The 22500-nt window shown below is 39.2% G+C and overlaps 1 protein-coding gene across 1 annotated transcript in view; it reads left to right on the forward strand.

Moving 5' to 3' along the window:
• Window positions 1-22500, forward strand: part of LOC133636407 (uncharacterized) — a 180996-nt gene that overhangs the window by 112408 nt on the left and 46088 nt on the right. The window contains exons 5-7 of the mRNA XM_062030399.1: window positions 12664-13166; window positions 13256-13656; window positions 15495-16307. Coding sequence (XP_061886383.1) covers window positions 12664-13166; window positions 13256-13656; window positions 15495-16307 — 1717 coding nt within the window. The remainder of the gene's footprint in view (window positions 1-12663; window positions 13167-13255; window positions 13657-15494; window positions 16308-22500) is intronic.

Genomic DNA, 22500 nt, shown 5'->3' on the forward strand with positions numbered 1-22500 from the left:
AGTTCCCAGAACTCAAATGAAAAATGTTAAATATCAAGACCCGAATAATAAAGTACAGATAAATACAGTGTGAAGGGTAAGACACACTATAATGAGGACTGATAACTGATAACCACCTCCTGTATATCAGTGTATGATCAATGCTGGAGTGGTTAGATTGATATTTCTATTTTCTTAAAAAAATGAAGACTTTGAAGGCATTTGCTATTGTTTAGTTATTTTGTACTTTTGACGGTGTTTTTCCTCAATAATAATAATAATAATAATAGATTTTATTTGTATAAAGCACTTTATATTGAGTAAACAATCTCAAAGTGCTACAGTGTATTAACAAAAAAAGATCAAATAAATAAAAAAAGATAATAAAGAAATAAATAAAAATAAAAACTAGAACAGCCAAATAGTTATAGCTAGTATGCACATATCTAAAAAAAGGCTTTTTTTTAAAAGAAGGGCTTTTTCAGCCTTTTTTAAAAGCATCCACAGTCTGTGGTGCCCTCAGGTGGTCAGGGAGAGCGTTCCACAGACTGGGAGCGGCGGAGGAAGAAAGCCTGGTCTCCCATTGTTTATAGCTTTGTCCTCGGAGGTTGGAGGAGGTAAGCCTGTCCGGAGTGGAGGTGTCGTGTGGAGGATTTGAGGGTGAGTAGTTCTTTGAGGTAGAGGGGGGCATTTCCATGGAGGCACTGGTGGGTTAGCAAGGAGACCTTGAATTCAATCCTGAGTGGAACCGGAAGCCAGTGAAGGGATTTCAGAATTGGGGTGATGTGGTCATATTTCCGCACTCTCAAACAATTGTATGTACCGTATTTTCCGGACTTTAGGACGCACCAGATTATAAGGCATACTTGCCAACCCTCCCGTTTTTAGCGGGAGAATCCCGGTATTCAGCGCCTCTCCCGACAACCTCCCGGCAGAGATTTTCTCCCGACAAACTCCCGGTATTCAGCCGGAGCTGGAGGCCACGCCCCCTCCAGCTCAATGCGGACCTGAGACTGAGTGGGACAGCCTGTTCTCACGTCCGCTTTCCCACAATATAACAGCTTGCCTGCCCAATGACGTCATAACATCTAGGGCTTTTAGAGAGTAGCGTGCACAACTGCGCACACAACAAGGAGACTGAGCAGAAGAACGAGGAAGTTACAGACATGGCGACGCCGTCGACGAGCAAGATGAAGAAATACGCTTGCAAGTTCCAAAACGAATGGAAACAAGAATTTCAGTTCATCCAGGACAGTTCGAAGGGGAAGGTGTATGTTGCCTTTAAATATGTAGAACAGACTTCTCCATTGAACACGGTGGCCGAAATGATATACTCATCATGAACGGAGAAGTTAAACAGGACAATACTGCCATCTAATGGATAGCCACCGGAACACTGAAATTCAAGTATTTCTTTTATGTAAATAAAATAAATATATATATGTATATATATATATATATATATATATATACATATATATATAGCTAGAATTCACTGAAAGTCAAGTATTTCATACATATATCATATATATATATATATATATATATATATATATATATATATATATATATATATATATATATATATATATATATATATATATATATATATATATATATGAAATACTCAAGTTGGTGAATTCTAGCTGTAAATAACCCCGCCCCCCCCCACCCCCCCCCCCCCTCCCCTTTGTAGTCCGTGGCTAATATAAAGTAGTGTAAAGTTGTTTCTTATATCTGTCAGTAAACTCGCCATGAAAGCGCTGAAACATACCGGTGTAGTGAGTTAACTTTATTCACCCAAGGAACTTTAGTTATTAGAGAGTTCCGGTCGGACGGTTTTTCACGGGACACATTTCCGGCGTTGTTGTTGCACTAGTGAGCCACGGATGAGGAGGTGCTGCTCCGTTATTGACTTAAGTAAAGTCTGAATGTCATTAAAACGGTTAGCTCCATCTTTTGACACTTCTTCCACTCCCGTCCTTGCACGCTACACCGCTACAACAAAGATGACGGGGAGAAGACGCTGTCGAAGGTGAGCCACGTAAATAAGACCGCCCACAAAACGGCGCATCCGGAAGCGACTGTCAGAAAGCGGCTTGAAGATGATCTGTAAAACATCTATGCAACATTTTGACCAAAGAACCACCATTACATGTTATGTAGACCACAAGGAAGTACATTTGGAAAAAAAATAATAATATGAATCCTTCAATGCGCTCTATAATCCAGTGCGCCTTATATATGAAAAAAGAAAAAAAAATTGACCATTCATCGGCAGTGTGCCCTATGGTCCGGAAAATACGGAACTCCTTAACCGTTTACTATAGGAAACTCCAGTGGCTCTTAGTAGAGCGAAGACCCCCATCAAGGCCATACAATACTAATTGGCGTCACCAAACATATGCCAACACATACCTTTATTTCGCCGCTTGCAGACACAAATTACACACTCGGAAATCATTTGAGCTATGCAACGTTGACAACGGCAACCAAATAAACTTTGCACTTACACCCTAAATAAGATCAGTTCCACAAAGTAACTTAAGTAATTGAAAATATGAAAATGTAACCTAATTTTCTGTTATGACAAAAACAGGCGCTGTAAGGCTGTTTTGTAACAATGAAACTGGATTATATAGTCTATAAACCACAGGTGTGAAACTCAAGGCCCGGGGGCCCAGTTCTGGCCCGCTACATCATTCTATGTGGCCTGCGAAAGCCTGGAAAAAATTGGTTTCTGTTTTATTTAATTTTTTGTATTTTTTTAATGTATTTATTTATTAATCAATCAAACAAAACAATACACAACAATACCACAATAATGCAATCCAATTCCAAAACCAGCAACATTCAGAATAGCAATAAACAGAGCAATTGAGAGGACATGCAAACATGACACAGAACAATCTAAAAGTAGTGAAACAAAAATGAATATTATCAACAACAGTCTCAATATTAGTAACAATTTCAACATAGCAGTGATTAAAAATCCCTCGTTGACATTATCATTACAGACATAAAAAAAACATTTTTAAATTAAAAAAAATAAAAAAAATAAATATTTATTTAAAAAATGGTTTCAATAAAATACTTATTTTTTTTATATATCTTTTTTTTACTAAATGCATTCGTCCGTTCAATTTTGACAGAAAAAAAAATGCATATTTTAAACTCTAATATTATCTGATCATGCCAATTACATTATTATATACTGTATTGCAAAACTATTTTTGTGAGATAAAAACAAATAGTTAAATATCTGCATGTCACATTTATTTATGATTTTAAAGCTTAAGTTATACTTAAAAACATCTAATAATCAAATGCATATGCATTTCGATTAATCATGATTAATCACAGGTTATTACCTGCATGCATAATGTCAATTAAGTTTAAAAAAGCAGACATTATTGCAACGAGGCCCTCAAAGGAAACGAGTTAGACACCCCCGCTATAAACAGTTTGTTTAAGCACCGTCATCTCAACATTATCATATTTCATATTCAAAATGTCAGGTTATTGCGTTCGAGGCGAGCATAATGCAGGTCTTGTTGCAAATACCTTGAGGCTCTCAGTCTGTGTATTGACATGTTGGTTATTACAAACATGTGCACCTCTCGTTGAAAACAAAACGTTGCGTTGTCGCTGTAAAAGGTGTGCAGTTTTAATTGCTCTGTCGTGTCGTCGTCTGCGGAAGCCAAGACTTTTACACATGTAATTAAGTTGGAGAAAAAATATATATATATTTTTTTGCCTAAACAAAAAGACGAGCTAACATATTTTGGCATACAATTTCCGAGGATTCAGGCTGAAGCATGTTTCATTTGATGTTAACGTTAATATATTTGCGTCGCAGACCTTTTTAGTTGTTATTTAGCTTTGGTTGGAGTGGTTTTTCTTTTTTTGAACTGGTGCGTGAACACACGCTGGTCTTGCAGAAGCCTTATAAAAGTCAACAGAAGCTTACCGTGGTGTTGCCAATGCATACAGTCCACGATCCTCCCATTACGAAATCATTGTTGTTATGTATGCTCTAAGACTGGGGTTTAAACTTGTCCCAGTTGTCCCTTTTGCATCACTAGCGACGTGGCACTTTGACACATTTAATCGGACGAAAAACCTAACCGGAATAAAAATGCTTCATGTAAACACGTCCAGATCAAGACGGGTGGTTTATCCCGATAGTCCGGGGCTCAGCCATAGTGGCTCCCTGGACCTCTTTCCGAGATGTGTGAAAATGGAAAAAGATATTTATATGTATTTTGTTTTTATATATTTTCTGTCGGACGACAAACATGACACGAACCTTCCTAATTGTTAGAAATCCCACTGTTTATATTAAACATGCTTCGCTGATGACAGTATATGGCAAGCACCGTTTTGTCCTACTAATTTCAGCAGTCCTTGAACTCCTTGTAGTTTGTTTACATGTGCAACTTTCTCCGATGCTGCCACGGAAAGGCGTGTTTTATGCCACTCCTTCTTTGTCTCAGTTTGTCCACCAAATGTTTTATACTGTGCGTGAATGCACAAAGGTGAGCTTTGTTGATTTAATTGATTTGCTGGAGTGCTTATCAGGCATATTTGGTCAATCCATGACTGCAAGCTAATCGATGCTAACATCCTATTTAGGCTAGCTGTACGTACATATTGCATCATTATGCCTCGTTTGTAGGTATATTTGAGCTAATTTAATATCATTTACTTATGTCCTCTGTGTATTTAATTTATATTTGCATGTCTCATGACACATTATCTGTATGTAATATTGGCTGCATTTCTGATAGTTGTTTGTGTGCCATGTTGTTCCAGACCACAGCAAACGTTACCCAGCTTGCAAAGATTGTAATGAATCCATTAGAAGAAGACAGCCTGCCGTTTCCTTTAACTTGGACACACATCTATACCTTTGGCCATTATAAGCCAGTAATTTTCAGAAGTTATCTCATCCTATGAGAAGCTTCCATTTTACTAATAATTTCCAATGTTGCAAAAATGCGTAGAATAAAAATTTCTGTCAACGAAGATTTGCGTCAGCCTTTGATAGTAGGCTAATATAGACACTTGCATCATGTGTTGCCTTCATTATGACACTCTTATAAGGCTTTTAATTTTTTGCGGCTCCAGACAGATTTATTTTTTAAATTTTTGGTCCAATATAGCTCTTTCAACGTTTTGGATTGCCGGCCCCTGCAAAAATCATTCGGCTTGTAGCGCATGAAAACACATGTTCTGAAATTCAGGTTGAAATGATCTTCACCGCACACGTCTTTGACGTCCGCTATACTTTGGTGATGCAGGGGAACTAAATCTACTTGTCTCGGAATGAAGTGACTGTCTTGCTGCCGCCTCCCCGCATTCAACATCTACAGAAGTAGCGTCATACACTGTCGAGTGTGTTGCTCTAAAACCGAGACGAGCGAAAACAAAAGTAGCGAACAGAAGGAAAAATGACAGCGACATGGTCGGACAAGCAGAAATGCACAAAGTCATTGCTTCTTTCAGCACCTACAGAGAACGAACTCGTCCAAAAGATGGCGCCACAGCGCAGGCGATAACAGATCTTTCCGTTTATGGTATGATGCTGCGCATGTCAAAGTAGTCCGATTCAAGGTGTGATGCATAAAAATGCACGTCGTAATCAGATAAAAAAAAAATTTCAAGGTCTGTGTACACAGGAACATTCTATTCTGAATTTTGATCAGATTAAATACATTTTGCCCATGTTACTCAGTTCTATACAGTGTTACCTCACCACTTTGCGGTTCACCAACTGCGGTCCCAGTGCATTGTGGATTTTAAAGTACCATTGACCTCATTTAGAACTGAGTACACATTGAAGTTTAATTTTAAAAAGTCAGTTTTTGATTGATTGATTGAGACTTTTATTAGTAGATTGCACAGTACACTACATATTTCGTACAATTCACCACTAAATGGTAACACCCGAATAAGTTTTTCAACTTGTTTAAGTCGGGGTCCACGTTAATCAATTCATGGTACAAATATATACTATCAGCATAATACAGTCATCACACAAGTTAATCATCAAAGTATATACACTACCGTTCAAAAGTTTGGGGTCACCCAAACAATTTTGTGGAATAGCCTTCATTTCTAAGAACAAGAATAGACTGTCGAGTTTCAGATGAAAGTTCTCTTTTTCTGGCCATTTTGAGCGTTTAATTGACCCCACAAATGTGATGCTCCAGAAACTCAATCTGCTCAAAGGAAGGTCAGTTTTGTAGCTTCTGTAACGAGCTAAAGTGTTTTCAGATGTGTGAACATGATTGCACAAGGGTTTTCTAATCATCAATTAGCCTTCTGAGCCAATGAGCAAACCCATTGTACCATTAGAACACTGGAGTGATAGTTGCTGGAAATGGGCCTCTATACACCTATGTAGATATTGCACCAAAAACCAGACATTTGCAGCTAGAATAGTCATTTACCACATTAGCAATGTATAGAGTGTATTTCTTTAAAGTTAAGACTAGTTTAAAGTTATCTTCATTGAAAAGTACAGTGCTTTTCCTTCAAAAATAAGGACATTTCAATGTGACCCCAAACTTTTGAACGGTAGTGTACATTGAATTATTTACAATATTTACAATCCGGGGGGTGGGATGTGGAGGTGGGGGGTTAGGTTTGGTTGATATCAGCACTTCAGTCATCAACAATTATATAATCTGAGAAATGGACATTGAAACAGTGTAGGTCTGACTTGGTAGGATATGTACAGCGAGCAGTGAACATAGTGAGCTCAGAAAGCATAAGAACAAGTATATACATTTGACTATTTACAATCCGGGGAGGTGGGATGTGGTGGGGGGAGGGTGTTAGTCTAAGGTTGTAGTTGCCTGGAGGTGTTGTTTTAGTGCGGTTTTGAAGGAAGGTAGAGATGCACTTACTTTTACACCTGTTGGGAGCGCATTCCATATTGATGTGGCATAGAAGGAGAATGAGTTAAGACCTTTGTTAGATCGGAATCTGGGTTTAACGTGGTTAGTGGAGCTCCCCCTGGTGTTGTGGTTATGGCGGTCATTTACGTTATGGAAGTAGTTTGACATGTACTTCGATATCAGGGAGTGTATGAAGTGTTTCAAGAGTAGGGTTGAGCATTGTTAATCGGCTCTTTTTTCCCCCTCAAGCTTTGACCCTAGCGCTCTATACAATGCTGCGGCTAATTTACGGATTTGTCCGGGTTCACAAGTGTCACATACTGGCAATAAATTCAGCCTCACCACACCAGACCAAAGAAATTGTTGAAAGGGTCAAGGTGGACCAATGAAATTGTTCACAATTTTAAATCAAGCTCACTCACACAATTATTCAGTCAACCATTTAGCGCTATGCATTATGCTGAAAATGGAAAAAGATGAGGAAAAAATATATATTTTGTTTTAATATGGTTTTTGTAGGAGGACTAACATGACACAAACTTTCCTAATTGTTAGAAATCCCACTGTTTACATTAAACACGCTTTACTGATGAGAGTATTTGGCGCGCGCCATTTTGTCCCACTAATTTCGGAAGTCCTTGAACGCACCATAGTTGGTTTACATGTACAGCTTTCCTTGATGCTGCCACAGAAAGACGTGTTTTATGCCACTCCTTCTTTGTCTCTATTTGTCCATCAAACTTTTTATGCTGTGAATCCGGCATATTTGGTCACTGCATGACTGCAAGCTAATCGATGCTAACATGCTATTTATGCTAGCTGTATGTACATATTGCATCATTATGCCTCATATTTTAGGTATATTTGAGCTCATTTTATTTGCAGTTTCAGTTTCCTTCAACTTGAACACACACTTCTTTGACTTTGGCCATTCTAAGCCAGTCTTTTCCAGGAGTTATCTCACCCTTTGAAAAGCCTCTGTTTTAGTAATGTTTTCTAATGTTGTAAAAATGTGTAAAATAAATATAAAATGTCAACATTTCTGTCAACAAAGATTTTTATCAGCCTGCAACACATGGTCATTTTAATAGTACGCTATTATAGCTAATACTGTATAGACACTTACATCATATGTTGCCTTCATTATAACACTTTTATAAGGCTTTAAATTTTTTGCAGCTCCAGACAAATTTTTTTTTAATTTTTGGTCCAGTATGGCTCTTTCAAAATTTTGGGTTGCCGACCCCTGGACTAGGCCGTCCTTTTATTATATACATATTTTGAGCAGAACACACTCAACACTACACGATAACTAAACAAAAACTATAATCCTTTAATCGTTGAAAACCTTAGTTTTTTTTACCGTCGAGAGTTGTGGTGTCATTTTTCCTGAGTTTATAAACATTAACAAAAAATTCATAATCACTCAAGTATCGATCATATCCTGATACTACCCTTGGTATCAACACTGCCGATTTATAATGCTGGCCGCGAAACGGCAACAAAGCAGCCCAACACTAGTTGTTACATTACCCTCTGTCCAGACCAGAGCTATTCATTTGGCGCCCCGCGGGTAAGTGATACCATCTGTATATATCAGTTCCTAATTTGTGAGACAAACATTTCTGCTGCAAATTCCTAAAAACACAAGAGTTCTCCTGATTTTTAAAGGGAATTTGGGACCACTGTAAACACATAGGTAGATCCTTGCTTTAACCTTTTAAACCTGCTAGCAAACATAGAAACCTGGGGTTCAAACTTGTGATTTACATACTGAGGGGTTGCTGATGATGCAGTCAGTAGTCGTTTGTTCAACGTTTTTAGTTATACCAGTGGTGTTCCTCAAGGTTGCATTTTAGGTCCTCTCTTTTGCATCATTTGGCCTGTGAGTTTGGTTTAAAAAAAATACAGAGATTCACACTTTTGCACCAGATTCTTAAAAATACTACTTCTATGAGTGCTCTCATAGAGATGATCTTTTCCTTAAAACAGCATTAGTGCTCCTGCAACTTTGACAAAAATAAATACACCAAAATCAAATGTTTATATACACTACCGTTCAAAAGTTTGGGGTCACATTAAAATGTCCTTATTTTTCAATGAAGATAACTTTAAACTAGTCTTAACTTTAAAGAAATACACTCTATACATTGCTAATGTGGTAAATGACTATTCTAGCTGCAAATGTCTGGTTTTTGGTGCAATATCTACATAGGTGTATAGAGGCCCATTTCCAGCAACTATCACTCCAGTGTTCTAATGGTACAATGTGTTTGCTCATTGGCTCAGAAGGCTATTTGATGATTAGAAAACCCTTGTGCAATCATGTTCACACATCTGAAAACAGTTTAGCTCGTTACAGAAGCTACAAAACTGACCTTCCTTTGAGCAGATTGAGTTTCTGGAGCATCACATTTGTGGGGTCAATTAAACGCTCAAAGTGGCCAGAAAAAGAGAACTTTCATCTGAAACGCGACAGTCTATTCTTGTTCTTAGAAATGAAGGATATTCCACAAAATTGTTTGGGTGACCCCAAACTTTTGAACGGTAGTGTACATACCGGTATATAAAATAAGGCTAGTCGTGAAGGGAGTAGTCCGGCACCTCGGTCCATAGTTTTCCGGAAGTGTAGCCCCAAAAACAACTTGATTGAATAGCCATAGTCTAGACCAGGGGTTGGCAACCCAAAATGTTGAAAGAGCCATATTGGACCAAAAATATAAAAATAATATCTGTCTGGAGCCGCAAAAAACTAAAAGCCTTGTATAAGTGTTATAATGAAGGCATCACATGATGTAAGTTTCTATATTAGCTATATTAGCCTACTATCGAAGGCTGACGCAAATCTTCGTTGACAGAAATGTTGTATTTTAATTTCTATCCTACACATTTTTGCAACATTGGAAATCATTAGTAAAATGGAGGCTTCTCACAGGATGAGATAACTTCTGGTAATTACAGGCTCAGAATTACCAAAGGTATAGATGTGTGAGTCCAAGTTAAAAGGAAACGGCAGGCTGTCTTCTTCTAATGGATTCATTACAATCTTTGCAAGCTGGGTAACGTTTGCTGTGGTCTGGAACAACATGGCACACAAACAACTATGACAAATGCAGCCTCATTACATACAGATAATGTGTCATGAGACATGCAAATATAAATTAAATACAGGGAAAATAAGTAAAGGAAATTAAACGAGCTCAAATATATCTCCAAACGAGGCATAATGATGCACTATGTACATACAGCTAGCCTAAATAGCATGTTAGCATTGATTATCTTGCAGTCATGGATTCACCAAATATGCCTGATAAGCACTCCAGCAAATCAACAACATCAACAAAGCTCACCTTTGTGCATTCACGCACAGCATAAAACGTTTGGTGGACAAAATGAGACAAAGAAGGAGTGGCAAAAAAACATGTCTTTTTGTTGCAGTGTCGGAGAAAGTTGTACATGCAAACAAACTACGATGAGTTCAAGGAACGCTGAAATTAGTAGGACAGAACGGTTTTTGCCAAATACTCTCATCAGTGAAGCATGTATAACATAAACAGTGGGATTTCTAACAATTAGGAAGGTTTGTGTCATGTTTGTTCTCCTACAGAAAATATATTAAAACAAAAAATATATTTTCTTTCTTCACCTTTTCCATTTTCACACATCTCTGAAAGAGGTCCAGGGAGCCACTAGGGTGGTGCTAAAGAGCCGCATGCGGCTCTAGAGCCGCGGGTTGCTGACCCCTGGTCTAGACTCTAATTTACTTGCTTTGTCCTGTTAATAGATGTTTACTTTCTGCTGTAACACGGTTCCGTCTACAATTCTTAGAGATTACTAAGCATTTATTTCTTGTGTTCAAGCTAAGTTAGCGGCAAGCTTAGCAATTAGCTTGCTTGAGTGTGCTTGCTCTTCCTCTGTGTGTAACATGGTTACCCTCATTCCCCAGTGATAATACTTTTAAGAAATGTAGTTTATTTTTTGTTATTGTTATTAGTAGTTAGCTTTTTCAGCCACCTCTGTGGCAGCTATTTCTTCCGGTTGGTGGACTGAGCATTGAAAATAGGAGTCAACTTCTCAAAATTAGGACGGTTCCGGGAGAATTGGAAATGTAAGACCTGATTCCTATGGATGTCCGATGTACAAACCCATATTAGAGCACATAAGGAGTGTTTATAAATGTGCGGGCATATACAGGTAATATTCATATAAAAAAATAGATGGTGCAGTGTTTCCCATAAACTGCCAAGATACCTGTGGCGGTGGGGGCGTGGCTATGGGCGTGGTCACCATGACATCATCGAGTAATTTGCATAATTTACTACAATGATATGATTTTCTCTAAAAAGGCTCAAAAAATGTATACTTACTAATTAATAATAACAGTTTTGTTTTAAACGTCCATCCATCCATCCATCCATCCATTTTACAATATAATTACAACACTTTATGTACATATTTATATACAGATTTGAACAATAAGTAATTCACTGAAATATATTTATTAATTGTGGTTCTTACAAAAAATATATCTTATAAGATATAAGAGCTAAAATGTCTCTTAAAGCTCTGCCCCTTTAATTAGTGCATACTAAATAATTTAACTTTAGCCTACTACTACAACCATATTATTTACCAGCAACATAAAGTGAAACAGAGGCAGAGGTGTCCTGCCACAGTCAGTAACAAATAAACAGAAAACAGTAGTGGTGGTAGATAGACACAGAGCTTCATCAAACATCTGATCCACTGAGCAAAGAGCTCACTGACGAAGCTTAACCTATTATTACTATAACAATCTACAAGGTTAATGTAGGTTGCTTCTCTTTCTTCCCCTCCATTTTTCTGCATTCTTTCGTATCTCAAGTTATCATTACGTACAGGTATATGTATTGTTGCATTTGAACAACTGTATTGTTGATAATAAAGGTAAAGTATTGGTATTGTTCATTATCAATAGCGCTATTTCTATTGGTATTTGTATTGCTCCATTTGTAGTGTAATAATGCTCATTGTCATTTCTGTATTATGTTTTATTTTCGCTAACTGCTTATTTGCTATTACTTTTACCATCATATTTGTACATGTCGTATTTGCTGATGTTGCTCTGTTGTTGTTGTTGTTGTGTTTGCTAGTGTTGTTTTTGTCTCTCTGTCTAATCCCCCTCTTGTCCCCACAATGTCCCCCTCTGTCTTCTTTTTTCCTCTCTTTCTATCCCCTCCTGCTCCGGCCCGGCTGCACCAAATGATAACATAAATACATTTAATAAAGTCAAATACAAATCAGGCAACAAGAGAAGTATCCTACACTTCTCTTTTGTAAAGTAAATTTTAACAGCCGATATGGGCATCTACATCTACTATATGATTTGCCTGAGAAGCTGGACAGGACCAAAAAAAAAAAAAAAAAAAAAAAAAAGATTTTTTATTATTTATTTTAAAATATTTTTTTTTTTTTTTTTTTTTTTTTTTTTGTATTTGTGGCGGACGTAATTCTTTTGTGGCGGGCTGCCACAAATAAATAAATTTGTGGGAAACACTGTGGTGTTCCTACTTCACGGAAATTCATCTACCACCGGGGGTTCCGAAACAAAGCCCCCGCGACAATCGAGGGAACATGGTCTATCCATCAGCAAGCTGTTCCATTTTCAAGAAGTGTTCAGTTCTTGTGTTGGCATTTTATAATCACCACACCCAGCACATTGGAGCATGTGTCACATACCGTCATTAAAATAATTAATACAACAATTAAAGACCTTTTCATTTTCAACTTGTTTCTCCAGGTGCCTCGCAGCCGCCTCGGAAACCTCTACTTCCGAAGAACCCAAGACAAACGCCGACCAAGAATCCGATGACAAAATGAATACAGGCTACAGCAGCCTGAGCACCACACTCTCCATGAGAAATGTGCCTCCAGATCAACTTAACGAATCTCGTTACGGAATCCGTAAAGTATCCCTGGTGCGTGAGACTGGCAATGCCGCCACACAGGGTAGTGTGGACTTCAACAGAGCAGAGTCAAATGGGACAAGTCTTGGCTCAGAGTATGACTGGAAGAATTCAACTGATAGTGCCTCCAGATATGCATCTAAAAGAGAAGAACCATTTGACACTCTGAAATACAGACTGTCTGACACCTCCTCCAGCATCTACTCCTCCTCTGTCTTCCCTGAGGCCACGTCATACAGCTACACTGGCAGCAAAACTCAGAGCGAGCTGGCCAGAGAGCCGGAAGGTGACTGGGGGCGGAGCTCTTTGAGACGGGAGGAGTCTTCTGCAGCTGCAGGTGAAAGAAAGAAACAGTGGGAGGGAGAGGCAGAGAGAATTAATCATGCAGGGACTCACACTCGCTTTCTGTTTTTGGCTTCTCTGCAGACGACCCAGACGCATCCTGTTTTACTGGAGTCTTTAAGGCCACGCTCGTGGAGCTCGACGACCCGGCGGCCTCCTACACGCCCCCGGCCTCCCCCGACACAGACGCATCCCACCAGTACGACATGGAGACCCTGAAGGACACGCTGAAGAGCATGGGGCCCCAGCTGAGGCCGAGGGGCATGAGTATGCGGGGACCGCCGCCGGTCCTCCATTCCGCTCTGCCCCCGATTGGCGAAGAGGTCCCCAGCCCCGTCACCTCTGACGTCTCCAGTCCCACGAATAAGATGCAGGCCGGCACAACTGCTGAGGCCCTCAATGGAATTTACACTCTACCTCCTAACCTGGGCCTGAAGAAAAGCTCCACTAGAGACACACGATCACCAATGGAGTTAATGAAGAAGGTATTACATTTGAATTTTCTTCTCTTTGCTCTATCAACAGAAAATTAGCTTTGGGCATAATAGGTGCACTTCCTTTAGTCAGAACCGGCAGCACAAGTTGACAACAAGTCAACTCAAAGTCTCAGTGACAGTTAAAATGGAATTAACCAAATTTCTGTATTTTTATATATGATCTCTTTAAACCAGGAGTCTCAAATAGTGGCCTGTGAGCCCCTTACAGGCCCATATTTTGTGGTTACCGGCCAATATTTTGTGGACTGCAGGCCCATAATTTGTGGCCCACAGGCTCATAATTTATGTGGCTCGCAGGCCCATATTTTGTTGACCGCTGACCCATATTTTGTGTTCCCCCTCCACAGGCCCATAATTTGGGGTCCACAGGCCCATAATTTGGGGCCCACAGGCCCGTAATTTATGTGGCTCGCAGGCCCATATTTTGTTGACCGCTGACCCATATTTTGTGTTCCCCCTCCACAAACCCATAATTTGTGGTCCGCCGGCTCTTAATGTGTGGCCCGCAGGCCCATATTTTCTTGACTACAGGCCCATAGTTTGTTGACCACTGACCCATACTCCACAGGCCCATAATTTGGGGGTCCACAGGCCCATAATTTGGGGTCCACAGGCCCATAATTTGTGGCCCACAGGCTCGTAATTTATGTGGCTCGCAGGCCCATATTTTGTTGACCGCTGACCCATATTTTGTGTTCCCCCTCCACAAACCCATAATTTGTGGTCCGCCGGCTCATAATGTGTTGCCCGCAGGCCCATATTTTCTTGACTGCAGGCCCATAGTTTGCTGACCACTGACCCATACTCCACAGGCCCATTATTTGGGTCCACAGGCCCATTATTTGGGCCTGCAGGCCCATAATTTGGGGCCCACAGGCCCATAATTTGTGGCCCACAGGCTCGTAATTTGTGTGGCTCGCAGGCCCATATTTTGTTGACCGCTGACCCATATTTTGTGTTCCCCCTCCACAGGCCCATAATTTGTGGTCCGCCGGCTCATGTGTGGGGGTCCGCAGGCCCATATTTTCTTGACTGCAGGCCCATAGTTTGTTGACCACTGGCCCATATTTTGTGCCCCACTGCAGGCCCATAATTTGTGGTCCGCCGGCTCATAATGTGTGGCCCGAAAGCCCATATTTTGTTGATCGCAGGCCCATAGTTTGTTGACCGCTGACCCATATTTTGTTGATGGCAGGCCCATATCTTGTGGTCCTTTTCCTACTTTCATAGTTCAGTGTAAAGGCTGAAATATGCTCCAGAGGGGGAGGAGCCAGCCGGCGTCAATCACGCAAGCTACATGGCGTGGGAGCATCTTTCCAGCCTTAATAGTGCCCCATGCATCCTGGGTGGCTAACAACCAAATATATTATCTCATTCTTGAATCCTACTAGAAAGAACACTAACAATAGTGCAGACCCCAAAATTACAGCACAACAAACACACGTTGGGCAACACAAAAAGCAACTTTCTGTAAGCAAGCCAAAGTGACTCCACAGCATCTCAACAGTGTCAAAATATGATATGTTTACATTATTTTTTTACATTCATAATGATAAGGCCTATCATAACTCAAGAGTCCATATAGCTGCTGGTAGAAGTAGTTAACAAGTGTAGTCTAGTGGTTAAAACGTGAATCATTGTGCTCACCCCGACTCTATCTTCAAATTGAATGAGAGACCCCTAAAGTGTGAGGCATGCCTACCCTAGGCTGTGCCAGATGACTTCAGTAGGGGCACAGCAGCTTGAGAGAAATTAAGAAAACATGTTTTTAGGTTAACTTTAGCTATTTCAAAGGCTCAACTCTGACCAAGTTTTTGTATCAACAGGATCTGCCTGGGACGAGAGCCGCGCCCATCAGCCCCAACCGAGCATCAGCCACCAGAAGTGTTGTCATGAGGCAATCCTCCAACACTTCCGACGATTCCAACGGACAATCTGCAGGCTCTCGCCTGGACACCAGCGTCATCTTCGCCAATTACCGCTCTTCCTCTATGGATCACCAACAGGAAAACGGCAAAGTCCATCAACCAGTGGCCCGCACCGGTTCCATGCCAAGTTTTGGCTCGTCCAGTCTACTTAAGGAGCTCAGTGAAGTCAACACCACAACAGACTCACCGGGTTCTCGCTTTGAACGCGTATCTTTCCTCATGAGCTCCACACCCTCGTCAGGCTTCTCGGCTGGAGCTGATGACCTCAGCAGTCGCTTGGGTCGGCCATCGCTGCAAAGCAGCACCACGCCACCTTCCAGCAGCCTCATCAGCCCCTCCACTTCCTTGGAACATCACAGGTTGTTCCCCACCACAGAGTCCTCCGTATCTAAGTTTGGGCAGACTTTGGGTCAGGGGATGGGACCCAATGCACTGGGCACCCAGGCACTGAGCACCCATGCACTGAGCACCCATGCACTGGGCACCCATGCACTGAGCACCCATGCACTGGGCACCCATGCACTGAGCACCCATGCACTGAGCACCCATGTACTGAGCACCCCTACTCTGCAGAGGAGCTTCAGTCAGGATTCCATCCCAGTGGGCACCCAGAAGAACTTGCCGACCCAAAACAACCTGTCCAGGGGGTCTCAAGTCCAGGCACCTGAGCCAGAGAGGCACGTAAAATACAGAGCCTTCCCAGATGCCTATGTGAGTATTACCATCATTCATCAAACGAGCATACCAATCGTAGAGATAATCCAGATTCCTTCTCTAATCAACCTACAATGATTGAAACATCGGGCCCTCGGACAGCAGTCGGCAGAGGGGGTCCACTAATCATCTCTCAGAGCATGCTTTCTCTAAGTCAGGGGTCACCAACCTTTTTGAAACAAAGAGCTACTTCTTGGGTACTGATTAATGCGAAGGGCTACCAGTTTGATACACACTTAAATAAATTGCCAGAAATAGCCAATTTGCTCAATTTACCTTTAACTCTGTTATTATTAATAATTAATGATATTTACACTTAATTGAACGGTTTAAAAGAGGAGAAAACACGGAAAAAATGACAATTACATTTTGAAACAGTTTATTTTCAATTTCGACTCTTTAAAATTCAAAATTCAACCGAAAAAAAGGAGAAAAACTAGCTAATTCGAATCTTTTTATGGAACATCATTAGTAATTTTTCCTGATTAAGATTAATTTTAGAATTTTTATGACATGTTTTAAATAGGTTAAAATCCAATCTACACTTTGTTAGAATATATAACAAATTGGACCAAGCTATATTTATAACAAAGACAAATCATTATTTCTTCTAGATTTTCTAGAACAAAAATGTTAAAAGAAATTCAAAAGACTTTGAAATAAGATTTAAATTTGATTCTACAGATTTTCTAGATTTGCCAGAATATTTTTTTGGAATTTTAATCATAATAAGTTTGAAGAAATATTTCACAAATATTCTTCGTCGAAAAAACAGAAGCTAAAATGAAGAATTAAATTAAAATGTATTTATTATTCTTTACAATAAAAACAATACATTTATTTGAACATTGATTTAAATTGTCAGGAAAGAAGAGGAAGGAATTTAAAAGGTAAAAAGGTATATGTGTTTAAAAATCCTAAAATAATTTTTAAGGTTGTATTTTTTCTCTAAAACTGTCTTTCTGAAAGTTATAAGAAGCAAAGGAAAAAAAATAATGCATTTATTTAAACAAGTGAAGACCAAGTCTTTAAAATATTTTCTTGGATTTTCAAATTCTATTTGAGTTTTGTCTCTCTTAGAATTAAAAATGTAGAGCAAAGCGAGACCAGCTTTCTAGTAAATAAATACAATTTTAAAAATAGAGGCAGCTCACTGGTAAGTGCTGCTATTTGAGCTATTTTTAAGAACAGGCCAGCGGGCTACTCATCTGGTCCTTACGGGCACCGCGTTGGTGACCCCTGCTCTAAGTCTTGCTCATTTGAATACTCGGCCAACTTAGGCAAACCACTAAGCTCACATTCCAGTAACACCCAAGCTTCGTCAGGGCTCAGGCAATACAATGACGTCCTCTGCGGTAGACATGGGACAGGATAGACCTTATTTATTCCACAATGCCGAAATTGTGTGGTTGCAGTGCAGACACAAAAAGTCCCACAAAACACATGAAAACAAAAGGGAAACATTAAATAATGTAAAGGCTACGAAAGACATTAAGAGAGCACAGAGCTGATGCAATCAGCTGCCACTTCAGAAAAAAACACAATTATAGAAAATAATACACATACGAATGCACAATGCATGGACCAAGAACACAACAAAAACACAATCCCTACACCCCCAAACAGGCATACAGGGATATTTTTCTTAGACTTAGACAAACTTTAATGATCCACAAGAGAAATTGTTCCACACAGTAGCTCAGTTACAAAAAAGTCCCTGAAATGCGTGACTCTTGGCGTAAAACAAAGGTCAGCTGCCAAGGACGATACATCTCAGGATGTTAAGTATCATGTCAAAACGCTATACTGCTTGTTAAACTGATTAGCGTCACGAAATTGCATTAAAACGGGACACGTTAAGACTTGCAAGAGCTCTTGCATGCAAGCGTCCCATTTTTTTTTGGTTAACTGTTTTAAACACCCCTCTAAATCATACTTATCATTGGCACATCTGTGTGAAGTCTCCTGTTAAGACTCCGGGGCATGTTTTAACAGTTTTAGCAAATGGCACTTGCTATTCCGAGCGCAATGACGATGGGATGTTTCTGAAGGAAAGTGTTGGGAAACCTGCAAGCGGTAGAACCAGATACTCCGATCTGGCTTTTTTTAATACGCCTCCGCACAAAAGGAGTGTCACAAATGTTGCAAGTAATACTCTAAAGTTTTTATAGCCGTGTTTAAACGGTTTGTACAAACAACACACTGCAAAAAGGCAGTGTTCAAAAACAAGAAAAAAAAATACAAAAATGAGGGGTATTTTATTGGAACTACCGGTAAGCAAAATTATCTGCCAATAGAACAAGAAAATTTGGCTTGTGAAGACTTTCCAAAACTATTAAAATTAGCTAACTTCAATGAAGCTAAAAATACCTTAAAATAAGAATATTCTCACTAATAACAAGTGCACTTTTCTTAGTAGAAAAAAAAGAGACCTTTTTGCTCAATATGTTGAAAAATATTCTTAAATGGAGTAAATGCTAGTGCCATTATCTTGACATAATGATATGCGCTCGGCATTACATTTCTTGAAACCAGCAAACTTATACTAAAAATGAGTTTATTGTTCTTAATGGAAAGGCAACAAGGCAACCGCTTGTTACTCTCGGGGTCTACTAGCCGCTCAGGCAAATCATATTGTCTAAAAAGGCATTTTCCCATCGACAACATGACATCATCGCGCCAAGTGCGTGCTCTTTCAGTCAATTAGTGCGCATATATACAAAAATGTTAATTGTAATTTTGAAGAATTAATCTGAATGTGCGTGTACTATTTCTGTTCAAAATAGTTTGAAATGTTAAATGTTTAAATATTAACTGTCAGTTTACTGTACTGTGCCAACTGTACTACTATATGAGTACGTGTTTTCTATTGTTTCATTGAAAATAAAACAGCAAAGTCCATTTGGCTGTCATCTGTTTTAATTATGAGACACAATTGTGTCTAAGTCATGATTTTTTTTTTTCATGCTTGAAATAAGGAATTATTACTTTAAAAAAGCAGTTTTATACTTGTGAGTAGGGCTGCAACTAACAACTAATTTGATTATCGATTAATCTGTCGATTATTACTTCGATTAATCGATTAATAATCGGATAAAAGAGACAAACTACATTTCTATCCTTTCCAGTATTTTATTGGGAAAAAAAACTGCATACTGGCACCATACTTATTTTTATTATTGTTTCTCAGCTGTTTGTAAATGTTGCAGTTTATAAATAAGGGTTTATAAGAAAAAAATAAATAAATAAAATAAGTTGCCTCTGCGCATGCGCATAGCATAGATCCAACGAATCGATGACTAAATTAATCGCCAACTATTTTTATAAGCGATTTAATCGATTAGTTGTTGCAGTCCTTTATATAATACATTAACAATATATTTTTTTACATAAGCTGCAATTTTTTTTATTTTTTTTACTTTAAAAACTGGCAGCTCAGTCACCAGAATTTTACAGTTAAAGCAGTTTACAGCATATAAAAATGGAATGAATGGAATGGAGAAACAATACCACTGTTTTTAGCAGTAAAATTCAAGCAATAGAGTTGACAGTTTTTTGTTTTTTTACCGTAAAATCTTGTTTTAATGGGGTTTTTGTGTTAGTTTTTTTAATGTTTTAGTGCCTTACTGTATATGGAAAAAAACAGTACCAAAGTTAAATTTTACGGTAAAAAGAAAACTACGTAAAATCTATTGTCAATTTTGCAGTCCACCATTTGATTGATAATTTGTTTTGAAATCATAAGTCAAGCAGATAATTAAGTACAGTATTTATTTTTATTTTTGGAATACTAGATGATGTCATATTTTGATTTTGATAATATTGAATTTTAAAAGATATGCAATTGCTTGCAGTACATTATTTTTAATGTCAAAAGGGAAAGAAAACAAATATATTTAACAGGAAAAGATTAAGCATTTTATTAACGCATATTATTTCCAGGCTTTCGCGGGCCACATAAAATAATGTGGCGGGCCAGATTTGGCCCCCGGGCCTTGAGTTTGACACCGGTGCTCTAAAGCTTTTATAGCCGTGTTTGAACGGTTTATACAAACAACAGCCGCATCTTAGACAAGGACATGATAGAAGGGCTTCAAACTAGTGGTAAATATTTGTGTTTTATGCAAAGAATTGGATTGATTATTTCTTGTAGTGATTGAGTCAAAAGTGCAGGTGTGAACCAGGACGGGTTTTATGGCTTCATCCTCACTCAAACCATCAGCAGCACAACTGGCATGAGGACACGCAACTTCTGCCGCCGTCTTTTCTCGCCGTAATGTTCTCACCGCGCTCCCCACCCATCGCAGCTATCCGTCTATGTCAGACAGGCCGGGCCGCGCCTTACCTTCTGTATTTGTCTTTGCTCCAGTTAATATTTGACTTGACAGGCAAGACATCTGGCAACGAGATGAGCTCCCATTCCGGCCGGTGATTTTTCATTCAGTTTGTTCATTCATTTGCTGAATGCTGAAGTTGCACATTCCATACTGGGAGCAAACATCTCTCAGAGTGAGGCAACATAGTAGTCGACGTTAAGGTACAGCTGCGTCTCCTTAATACTGTACCTATTTTATCCATTTTTAATATGCAAATTGTCTTTTCTTATTCCATTTTCACGGCGTAACTTAAGTTTGTTATTGTTGACCTTAGTTTGTATTACTTCTTCAAATTCTTCTGCCCAAAATGGTAGGGGTGTCAAAAAAAAACAAATTAATCGTGATTTTTATTTGTACCGGTTCTTAATTGATGTTACACTTAAGGTACAGCTGCGTCTCCTTAATACTGTACCTATTTTATCCATTTTTAATATGCAAATTGTCTTTTCTTATTCCATTTTCACGGCGTAACTTAAGTTTGTTATTGTTGACCTTAGTTTGTATTACTTCTTCTTCTTCAAATTCTTCTGCCCAAAATGGTAGGGGTGTCAAAAAAAACCCAAATTAATCGCGATTTTTATTTGTACCGGTTCTTAATCGATTCCAGGGGAATCTATACCGTATTTTCTGGACCATAAGGCGCACCGGATTATAAGGCGCACTGCCTATGAGCGGGTGTATTCAGGTGTTTTTTCATACAAAAGGCGCACCGGATTATAAGGCGCATAAAGGGAGTCATATTATGATTTTTTTCAAAAAATTTGAAGCATTTCTTTGTGGGCGGTCTTATTTACGTGGCTCACCTTTGTCATCGTCTTCTCCCCGTCATCTTTGTTGTAGCGGTGTAGCGTGCAAGGACGGGAGTGGAAGAAGTGTCAAAAGGTGGAGCTAACTGTTTTAATGACATTCACACTTTACTTCAATCAATGACGGAGCAGCATCTCCTCATCCGTGGCTCACTAGTGCACTTAGGCTGTAAAAAAAAAAAAAAAATACAAACCCCGTTTCCATATGAGTTGGGAAATTGTGTTAGATGTAAATATAAACGGAATACAATGATTTGCAAATCCTTTTCAACCCATATTCAATTGAATGCACTACAAAGACAAGATATTTGATGTTCAAACTCATAAACTTTATTTTTTTTTGCCAAATAATAATTAACTTAGAGTTTCATGGCTGCAACACGTGCCAAAGTAGTTGGGAAAGGGCATGTTCACCACTGTGTTACATGGCCTTTCCTTTTAACAACACTCAGTAAACATTTGGGAACTGAGGAGACACATTTTTTAAGCTTCTCAGGTGGAATTCTTTCCCATTCTTGCTTGATGTACAGCTTGAGTTGTTCAACAGTCCGGGGGTCTCCGTTGTGGTATTTTAGGCTTTATAATGCACCACACATTTTCAATGGGAGACAGGTCTGGACTACAGGCAGGCCAGTCTAGTACCCGCACTCTTTTACTATGAAGCCACGTTGATGTAACACGTGGCTTGGCATTGTCTTGCTGAAATAAGCAGGGGCGTCCATTGTAACGTTGCTTGGATGGCAACATATGTTGCTCCAAAACCTGTATGTACCTTTCAGCATTGATGGTGCCTTCACAGATGTGTAAGTTACCCATGTCTTGGGCACTAATACACCCCCATACCATCACAGATGCTGGCTTTTCAACTTTGCGCCTATAACAATCCGGATGGTTCTTTTCCTCTTTGGTCCGGAGGACACGACGTCCACAGTTTCCAAAAACAATTTGAAATGTGGACTCGTCAGACCGCAGAACACTTTTCCACTTTGTATCAGTCCATCTTTGATG

This window comes from Entelurus aequoreus, linkage group LG20, assembly GCF_033978785.1.
Source record: "Entelurus aequoreus isolate RoL-2023_Sb linkage group LG20, RoL_Eaeq_v1.1, whole genome shotgun sequence".
Lineage (NCBI taxonomy): Eukaryota > Metazoa > Chordata > Actinopteri > Syngnathiformes > Syngnathidae > Entelurus > Entelurus aequoreus.